The 10,657-nt window shown below is 49.6% G+C and overlaps 1 protein-coding gene across 1 annotated transcript; it reads left to right on the top strand.

The window, feature by feature from the left end:
- The first annotated feature begins 725 nt into the window (after positions 1-725).
- LOC147081563 (uncharacterized) lies at positions 726-10,096 on the top strand. Its single transcript, XM_085980775.1, has 2 exons — positions 726-824; positions 8,540-10,096. Exon 2 carries the CDS (start codon positions 8,648-8,650, stop codon positions 9,935-9,937), a length of 1,290 nt encoding a protein of 429 aa, XP_085836901.1. The 5' UTR covers positions 726-824; positions 8,540-8,647; the 3' UTR covers positions 9,938-10,096.
- Positions 10,097-10,657: the final 561 nt, after the last annotated feature.

Genomic DNA, 10,657 nt, shown 5'->3' with positions numbered 1-10,657 from the left:
GGGCAGCACTCTCGCCTCTGAGTCAGAAAGTTGTGGGTTCATAGTCCCACTCCAGAGACTTGAGCACAAAAATCCAGGCTGACACTCCAGTGCAGTGCTGAGGGAGTGCGGCACTGTCGGAGGTGCCGTCTTTCGGATGAGATGTTAAATTGAGGCCCTGTTTGCTCTCTCAGGTGGATGTAAAAGATCCCATGGCATTATTTCAGGAAAGAAAGACTTGCATTTATATAGTGCCACCAGATATCCTAAAGTGCTTTACAGCCAATGAAGTGCTACAATGAAGTAGTCACTATTGTAATGTGGGAAAGAGCAGGGGAATTATCCCCAGTGTCCGAGCCAATGTTTATCCCTCAATCAACATAAAAAATGATAGATTATCTGGTCATTATCACAGTGCTGTTTGTGGGAGCTTCCTGTGTGCTAACTGACTGCCACATTTCCTACATTACAACAGTGACTACACTGCAAAAGTACTTCATTGGCTGTAAAGCACTTTGGGACGTCCGGTGGTGGAGAAAGGCGCTATATAAATGCAAGTCTTTCTTCCTTCACTGGTCTCACCAGCGACCTCTTCTGGCGGTTGGTTGATTGACAGCCGAGAGTCCGCGCATGCGCACAGGGAGCGGCAGTTTGGGCCGAGTCCGGCACAGCGACCCCTCCCGGTCACAAAGGGTAATGACCGCGCATGCCCAGAGGAGACCAACCCCCCTCCCCCCACTCGGAGCTGCGCCTGCGCACTGGCATCCTGCCGGACGGAGTCGGTGCGGGGCCATTCCGGGGAAAGGCCTTGGTGTCGGTTCCAGAGTCGCGATCGGTGACCCGAAGTGAGTTTTCTCCGCTCTGATTGGGTGGAGAATGGCGCGGGGTGGATCGGGAGAGAATCGAGAGAAATAGAAAAACCTCAGAGTCCGCGAGGCCCCGGACCGAGCGGCGGCACTTGGACGGTGCACGTGATCTCCTCGGGGACACGTCACCCGGGCCCGCCGCCTGATTGATGGCAGTTTCCCACCAATAGGGAGCGAGCGGGGCGGGGCTGGAGGAGCGAGCCGGCGGCGGGTCCTCCAACCAATCGGGGAGCCCGAGGGGCGGGACTAGCGCCGGCTGATTGTCTGATCCGCAGGGCAGCGAGATTCTCCAGTCCCTTGTTCAGGGCCCGGGGCCCGGGGAGGCTGTGGGCCTTTATTCCCCGCATTGGACACAAGGCTCTTTGGCTCACAACACACTGGCTCAGGTTTTAATAGAGACTTTTTAAATTAATCAATAAAAGCAGATAAACCTCGTGCTTCTGTGGAACAAACTTTCTAATATTTTACAGAATCATAGAATGGTTACAGCACAGAAGGAGGCCATTCGGCCCGTCGAACCCGTGCCGGCTCTCTGCAAAACCACTTAAGTGAGTCCCACTCCCCGCCCTTTCCCCGTAACCCTGCAAATTTCTTTCCTTCAAGTACTCGAGGGGCCGAATGGCCAACTCCTGCTCCTATCTTCTATGTATCCATTATTATCCGAGGCACAGGTAGGCCCCACAGTGGCGGCGGACCTGTGAGGAGCGGCGGCGGTGATATAAAGCGAGGTGGTGGAGCAGGTAGGCCCCACAGCAGCGGTGGCGGTGATATAAAGAGCGAGGCGGCGGAGTTTATAGGGTGTCTGTAATTCTTGTGACACTTCCTGCGTCCCTGATAACCATGTGTGCAGGAAGTGTATCCAGCTGCAGCTACTGACAGACCGCATTGTGGCGCTGGAGCTGCGAGTGGATACATACTGGAGCATTTGCGATGCTGAGGACATCGTGGATAGCACGTTTAGGGAGTTGGTCACACCGCAGGTAAAGGCTGCACAGGCAGGAAGAGAATGGGTGACCACCAGGCAGAGTAGTAGGCGCAAGCAGGTAGTGCAGGGGTCCCCTGTGATCCTCCCCCTCTCAAACAGATATACCGCTTTGGATATTGTTGGGGAGGATGGCTTATCAGGGGAAGGCAGCAGCAGCCAACTTCCTGGCACCGTGGGTGGTTCTGCTGCACAGGACGGGAGGAAAAAGAGTGGGAGAGCTATAGTAATAAGGGATTCTATTGTAAGGGGAATAGATAGGCGTTTCTGCGGCCGCAAGCATGACTCCAGGATGGTATGTTGCCTTCTGGTGCAAGGGTCAAGAATGCCTCAGAGCGGCTGCAAAACATTTTGGAAGGGGAGGGTGAACAACCAATTGTCGTGGTGCATATAGGTACCAACGATATAGGTAAAAAAAACAGGATGAGGTCCTAAAAGCTGAATATAGGGGGTTAGGAGGTAAATTTAAAAAATAGGACCTCCAAGGTAGTAATCTCAGGATTGCTACCAGTGCCACGTGCTAGTCAGAGTAGAAATAGAAGGATATTTCAGATGACTACGTGGCTAGAGGAATGGTGCATGAGGGAGGGATTCAAATTCCTGGGACATTGGAACCGGTTCTGGGGGAGGTGGGGCTAGTACAAACCGGATGGTTTGCACCTGGGCAGGACCAGGACCGGTTTGCTAGTGCTCTGGGGGAGGGTTTAAACTAAAATGGCAGGGGGTTGCGAACCTGAGCAGGGAGACAGAGGAAAGGGAAACAATGATAGAAGCAAAAGACAGGAAGGAGAAAAACAAAGGTGGTGGTCAGAGAAATCATGGGTTTAAATCAAACATAGCCACAGTAAATAATAATTCTAAAAGGTGTAAGAGTGTTAAAAAAACAAGCCTGAAGGCCTTGTATCTTAATGCAAAGAGCATTCGTAGTAAGGTGGATGAATTAGTTGCACAAATAGAGGTAAACGGATATGATATGATTGGGATTCCGGAAATATGGCTCCAGGGTGACCAAGGCTGGGAACACAACATCCAGGGGTATTCAATATTCAGGAGTGATAGGCAAAAAGGAAAAGGAGGTGGGGTAGCATTGCATTTTAAAGAGGAGATTAACACAATTGAAAGGAAGGATATTAGCTCTGATGATGTGGAATCTGTATGGGTAGAGCTGAGAAATACCAAGGGGCAGAAAACGTTAGTGGGAGTGTTGTACAGATCTCCAAACAGTAATGCGGAGGTTGGGGATGGCATTAAACGGGAAATTAGAGACGCGTGCAATAAGGGCACAGCAGTTATCATGGGTGACTTTAATCTACATATAGATTGGGCTAACCAAATTAGTAACCATACTGTGGAGGAGGAATTCCTGACGTGTATACGGGATGGTTTCCTGGACCAATATGTCGAGGAACCAACTAGAGATCAGGCCATCTTAGACTGGGTATTATGTAATGAGAAAGGATTAATTAGCAATCTTCTTGTGCGAGGCCCCTTGGGTCAGAGTGATCATAATATGATAGAATTCTTCATTAAGATGGAGAGTGAAGTAGTTGACTCAGAGACTAGGGTCCTGAATTTAAATAAAGGAAACTACGATGGTATGAGGCGCAAGTTGGGTAGGATTGATTGGGGAATGTTACTCAAAGGGTTGACGATGGATAGGCAATGGCAAACATTCAAAGATCGCATGGATGAACTACAGAATTTGTTCATCACTGTTTGGCATAAAAATAAAACAAAAAGGGTGACTCAACCGTGGCTAACAAGGGAAATTAGGGATAGCATAAGATCCAAGGAGAGGACATATAAATTGGCCAGAAAAAGTAGTAAACCTGAGGATTGGGAGCAGTTTAGGATTCGGCAAAGGAGGACAAAGGGATTAATTAAGAGGGGGAAAATAGAGTATGAGAGTAAGCTTTCAGGGAACATAAAAACTAACTGTAGATATGTGAAGGGAAAAAGATTGGTGAAGTCAAGCATAGGACACTTGCAGTCAGAATCAGGGGAATTTATAATGGGGAACAAAGAAATGGCAGGCCAATTAAATACATACTTTGGTTCTGTCTTCACAAAGGAGGACACAAATAACCTCCCAGACATGTCGGGGAACATAGGGTCTAATGAGAGGGAGGAACTGAAAGAAATCAGTATTTGTAGGGAAATGGTGTTAGGGAAATTGACGGGATTGCAGGCCGATAAATCCCCAGGGCCTGATAATCGACATCCTAGGGTACTTAAGGAAGTAGCCTAAGAAATAGTAGATGCATTGCTGGTCATCTTCCGAAATTCGCTAGTCTCTGGAACAGTTCCCATGGATTGGAGGGTAGCTAATATTACCCCACTATTCAAAAAAGGTGGTAGCGAGAAAACAGGGAATTATATCGGTCGTGGGGAAAATGCTAGAGTCCATTATAAAAGATGTAATAGCAGAGCACTTGGAAAACAGTGACAGGATCGGACAAAGTCAACATGGATTTACAAAAGGTAAATCATGCTTGACTAATCTACTGGAAAATTTTTATGATGTAACTGGTAGAATAGATAAGGGAGAACCAGTGGATGTGGTATAGATACATAGATACATAGAAGATAGGAGCAGGAGTAGGCCATTCGGCCCTTCGTGCCTGCTCCGCCATTCGATGAGATCATGGCTGATCCTTTAATTCAGTATCCCGTCCCCGCCTTCTCTCCGTAACCCTTAACCCCTTTTGCCCGTAGAAATATATCTAATTCCCTCTTAAATATATTTAATGAGCTGGCGTACACTGCCCTCTGTGGCAATGAGTTCCACAGGTTCACCACTCTCTGAGTGAAGAAATTCCCCCTCATCTCTGTCCTAAATGGTTTAGCCCTTATCCTTAAATTATGTCCTCTAGTTCTGTTCTCACCCGCCAAGGGAAACATTCCTTCTGCATCCAGTCTGTCTAGACCTGTCAGAATTTTATACACTTCTATGAGGTCCCCTCTCAATCTTCTAAACTCCAGTGTGTACATCCCTAAACTACATAGTCTCTCCTCATAGGTCATTCCCGCCATTCCTGGTATCAGCCTGGTGAATCGCCGCTGCACCCCCTCCATGGCAAGAACATCCTTCCTCAGATGAGGCGACCAAAACTGTACACAGTACTCGAGGTGTGGTCTCACCAGTGCCCTGTACAGCTGCAGCAAGGTATCCCTGTTCCTGTATTCTAACCCTTTTGCTATGAAGGCCAGCATACCGTTTGCCTTCTTGACCGCCTGTTGCACCTGCATGCTCGCCTTCAGTGACTGGTGTACAAGAACACCCAGGTCTCTCTGTACTTCCCCCTCTCCCAATCTATTGCCATTTAAATAATAATTTGCCCTCCCGTTCCTGCACCCAAGGTGGATAACTTCGCACTTGTCCACATTATAGTGCATCTGCCATTTATCCGCCCAATCGCCCAGTCTGTGCAAATCGCTCTGGAGCTTCCTGGTCTCTTCCTCTGAGCCCACCCCCCCTCCTAGTTTAGTGTCGTCTGCAAATTTGGAAATGCTGCATCCGACTCCCTGATCCAGGTCATTAATGTAAATTGTGAACAGCTGGGGGCCCAGGACAGATCCCTGTGGTACCCCACTTGTTACTGCCTGCCATTCAGAAAATGAGCCGTTTATTCCAACTCTCTGTTTTCTATCTGACAGCCAGTTCCCTATCCACGCCAAAACTTTCCCCTTTATCCCATGAGCCTCAATTTTCCATGCTAATCTTTTATGTGGGACCTTATCGAAGGCCTTTTGGAAGTCCAGGTACACCACATCTACTGGCTCTCCCCCATCTATTCTACCAGTTACTCCCTCAAAAAATTCCAATAGATTAGTCAAGCACGATTTACCCTTTGTAAATCCATGTTGACTCTGTCCTATCCTGTCCCCATTTGCTAAGTGCTCCGCTATTTCATCCTTAATGAAAGGCTTTCGATAAGGTACCGTACAGGAGATTAGCGTGTAAATTTAAGGCACATGGGATTGGGGGCAAGGTACTGACTTGGATAGAGAACTGGTTGGCAGACAGGAAGCAAAGATCACAGTCACAGATCACAGAAACCCCACAGTGCAGATAGAGGCCATTTTGGCCCATCGAGCCTGCACCGACACATATCCCACCCGACCCCCGTAACACCTACACCAACACCAACACATATCCCACCCTATCCCCGTAACCCCACGTATTTAATCCCCCTAACACTAAGGGTCAATTTAACATAGCCAATCATCCTAACCCGCACATCTTTGGACTGTGGGAGGAAACCGGAGCACCCGGAGAAAACCCACCCAAACACGGGGAGAATGTGCAAACTCCACACAGACAGCCACCCGAGGCCGGATTCGAACCCGGCTCCCTGGCGCTGTGAGGTAACAGTGCGAACCACTATGCCACCGTGCTGCCCAGCCAGCCAAAGAGTTGGAATAAACGGCTCTTTTTCTGAGTGGCAGGCAGTGCCTAGTGGGGTACCGCAGGGATTTGGTCCTACGACCCCAGCTATTCACAACAGATATAAATGACCTAGACGAGGGAACTAGATGTAATATCTCCAAGTTTGCAGACGACACAAAGCTGGGTGGGCGTGTGTGCTGTGAGGAGAATGCCGAAAGACTCCAGCATGATTTGGACAGGTTGGGTGACTGGGCAGAAGCATGGTAGATGCAGTATAATGTGGATAAATGCGAGGTTATCCACTTTGGTGGCAAAAACAGGAAGGCAGATTATTATCTGAATAGCAATAGATTGGGAGAAGGGGAAGTGCAACGAGACCTGGGTGTTCTTGTGCACCAATCGCTGAAGATAAGCATGCAGGTGCAGCAGGCGGTTAAGAAGGCAAATAGTATGTTGGCCTTCTTAGCGAGAGGGTTTGAGTACAGGAACAAGGATGTCTTGCTGCAGTTGTACAGGGACTTGGTAAGACCACACCATGAGTATTGTGTGCAGTTTTGGTCGCCTTATCTGAGGAAGGATGTTCTTGCCGTGGAAGGAGTTCAACGAAGATTTACCAGGCTGATACCTGGGATGGCAGGAATGACGTATGAGGAGAGATTTGGACGATTGGGCTTGTACTCACTGGAGTTTAGAAGAATGAGAGGGGATCTCATTGAAACTTATAAAATTCTTACAGGACTGGACAGACTGGACAGGACGGGGCAGCACGGTGGCATAGTGGTTAGCACTGTTGCCTCACAGCGCCAGGGACCCGGGTTCGAATCCAGCCTCGGGCGACTGTCTGTGTGGAGTTTGCACATTCTCCCCGTGTTTGCGTGGGTTTCCTCCGGGTGCTCCGGTTTCCTCCCACAGTCCAAAGATGTGCGGGTTAGGTTGATTGGCTATGATAAATTGACCCTTAGTGTTAGGGGGATTAAATACGTGGGGTTACGGGGATAGGGTGGGATATGTGTTGGTGTAGGGGTTACGGGGATCGGGTGGGATATGTGTCGGTGCAGGCTCGATGGGCCGAAATGGCCTCTATCTGCACTGTGGGGTTTTCTGTGATTTCTGTGATTCTGTGACTAGATGCAGGAAGGATGTTCCCGATGGTCGAGGAGTCCAGAACCAGTGGTCACAGTCTAAGGTTACGGGGTAAGCCATTTAGGACAGAAATGAGGAGGAATTTCTTCACCCAGAGAGTGGTGAACCTGTGGAATTCTCCACCACAGAAGGCAGTCGAGGCCAATACATTAAATATATTGAAGAAGGAGTTGGATATATTTCTTAAGGCTAAAGGGATCAAGGGGTATGGGGAGAAAGCAGGGACCAGGTACTGAATGTTGATGATCAGCCATGATCGCATTGAATGGCGGAGCAGGCTAGAGGGGTCGAATGGCCTACTCCTGCTCCTATCTTCTATGTTTCTGTGTTTGTATGTTTCAGTTTGAGCTGGAGTGGAGATGGAGGAGAAGCTGCTGGTTTTAACCCCCAGTACTTCTCAGCCCAGGAGGACCCAACAATTTCCAATGTGAGACTATCAAGGGAGGTGGATTCTAGGGGCGATTAGGTTGTTACACAGACACTGTCCGTGCAATGTAAAAGAGTATTGTTTTAGGAACAAGTATTTCTGTACAGGCTTTTAATCCAGTTTACATCTACAGATTTGTTTTAATTCATTCTTGGGATGTGGGCGTCGCTCGCAAGAGCAGCAAATATTGCCAATCCCCAGTTTCCCGTTGAGAAGGGGGTGGTGAGTCACCTTCTTGAACTACTGCAGTCCGTGTGGTGAAGGTATTCCCACAATGTTGTTCGGTAAGGAGTTCCAGGATTATGACCCAGCAACGATGAATATATCTGAGTCAGGATGGTGTGTGACTTGGAGGGGAACTTGGAGGTGATGGTGCTCCCATACAACAGCTGCCCTTGTCCTTCTAGGTGGTGGAGGTTGCGGGTTTTGGAGGTTTTATCAAAGTTCTGGTCGAGTTGCAGATGTATAAAGTTCCTTTCCTTCGCCCCTCCCCCTCCCACCTCTCTCTCTCTCACTCTCTCTCCTCCCATAGAGGCCAGAGTCTTGTGTAGGCCCAGACCAGGTGGCGGATTCCCTTCCCTGAAGGACATTAGTGAACCACTTGGGTTTTTATGACAATCCGGCAGCTTTCATGGTCGCTATTCTAGTGCCGGCCCCACAAATGACCAGATTCACTGAGCTCAATTTCACAACCTGCCTTTGTTTTCTTGTGGGTTGTCTCTCACGCTCCCTGTTTTATATTAATTTTACAGGGCACTGGAAGGGGAGGATTTACAGACGGTAAGCTCAAACCAAACATCACTTCAAGATCTGACAGAGTCACTCGACTCATCGGATCTGAATATCACCGGCCTCTGAACATGGAAGCAAAAAGCACTGTTCACAGTGGGGAGAAACTGTACACGTGTTCTGTGTGTGGACGAAGCTTCAGCCAACCCTCTGACCTATCGAGACACAAGCGCATTCACACCGGGGAGAGGCCGTTCACCTGCTCTGAGTGTGGGAAGGGATTCACTCAGTCATCCCACCTACTGACACACCAGCGAGTTCACACTGGAGAGAGGCCATTCACCTGCTCTGAGTGTGGGAAGGGATTCACTCGGTTATCCACCCTGCTGACACACCAGCGAGTTCACACTGGGGAGAGGCCGTTCACCTGCTCTGAGTGTGGGAAGGGATTCACTGATTCAGCCAACCTGCTGAGACACCAGCGAGTTCACACTGATGAGAGACCTTTTAACTGCTCGGACTGTGGGCAGTGCTTTAAAAGTTCCGGGGAACTGATACGCCATCAACGTGTTCACACTGACGAGAGACCGTTCAGGTGCTCTCACTGTGGGACTGGGTTCAGGCAGTCATCTGAGCTCACTATACACCAGCGCACTCACACTGGGGAGAGACCGTTCACCTGCTCTGAGTGTGGGAAGGGATTCACTAATTCATCCCACCTGCTGACACACCAGCGAGTTCACACTGATGAGAGACCTTTTAACTGCCCGGACTGCGGGAAGTGCTATAAAGGTTCCGGGGAACTGATACGCCATCAACGTGTTCACACTGACGAGAGACCGTTCAGGTGCTCTCACTGTGGGACTGGGTTCAGGCGATCATCTGACCTCACTGTACACCTGCGCACTCACACTGGGGAGAGGCCATTTACCTGCTCCGTGTGTGGGAAGGGATTCACTCAGTTATCCCACCTCCTGACACACCAGCGTGTTCACACCAGGGAGAGGCCATTCACCTGCCCTGAGTGTGGGAAGGGATTCACTAATTCATCCCACCTGCTGACACACCAGCGAGTTCACACTGGGGAGAGGACGTTCACCTGCTCTGAGTGTGGGAAGGGATTCACTTGGTTAGCCACCCTGCTGACACACCAGCGAGTTCACACTGGGGAGAGACCGTTCAGGTGCTCGCACTGTGGGACTGGGTTCAGGCAGTCATCTGAGCTCACTGTACACCAGCGCACTCACACTGGGGAGAGGCCGTTCACCTGCCCTGAGTGTGGGAAGGGATTCACTTGTTCATCCACCCTGCTGAGACACCAGCGAGTTCACACTGGGGAGAGGCCGTTCACCTGCTCTGAGTGTGAGAAGGGATTCACTCAGTCATCCATCCTGCTGAGACACCAGCGAGTTCACAAGTGACTGCAGGGGTTGGATTCTGTTGTTGTTGCTGCTGTTAATCATATCCAGGACTGAACCATGTTCATTCTGACAGGGTTTCTGCTGATGTTAATAACCCCTATAACTGGGCTGGAGTTTAATATTCTGGATAGATGTCAAATAAATCAACTTTGTTTTAAACACATTATTGTAGATTTTCTTCTTTCCCACCTGAGTGTTTAGCATCACCTGGCTGGAGCTCAGAAAGGACAATCTTGGGGAGGATCGTACGGCGGGAACAGAACTCCAGCCTGAACACAGTCCTTCAGGGCCACACTGAGAGGGGCAAACGGCAGTTTGGTCTTTCTCGTCTCTCTTCACTGACAGCAAAGTCCCCATGAGGGTTAATCTCGAGACGTGTGAGAAATGTGTCGCAGCTGCTCTCTGCCATGGTTCAGAGCTCCTAGGCACGGAACAGAAGGCTCCTTTAGGAATGTACCCCAGTGCTTTTTTTTTAATGGCCTTTTTAACCTGTGTTGCTACTTTTAGTGCTTTGTGTATCTGTATCCCTGGATCCCTCTGCTCCTCTAGCCCATTTAGCACTGCGCAAACCGGGGTCCTGCTGGACCACTGGGGAGCGGGGTGTCGGATCAAGAGGAGCGCCGGGCTGAGCGATCGCGGCCGACACCCTGAAGAAGAAAGGGGAAGGGGGCAGGTGCTGGCAGTCGGCCAAAATAAAAAGTTGCCGCCCGACACCTGCCC

This window comes from Somniosus microcephalus, unplaced genomic scaffold, assembly GCF_052327205.1.
Source record: "Somniosus microcephalus isolate GS21.2 unplaced genomic scaffold, FLI_Smic_1.0 scaffold518, whole genome shotgun sequence".
Classification (NCBI taxonomy): Eukaryota; Metazoa; Chordata; class Chondrichthyes; order Squaliformes; family Somniosidae; genus Somniosus; species Somniosus microcephalus.
The sequence above is the reverse complement of the archived record's forward strand: the minus strand, read 5'-3'. Positions and strand labels throughout refer to the sequence as shown.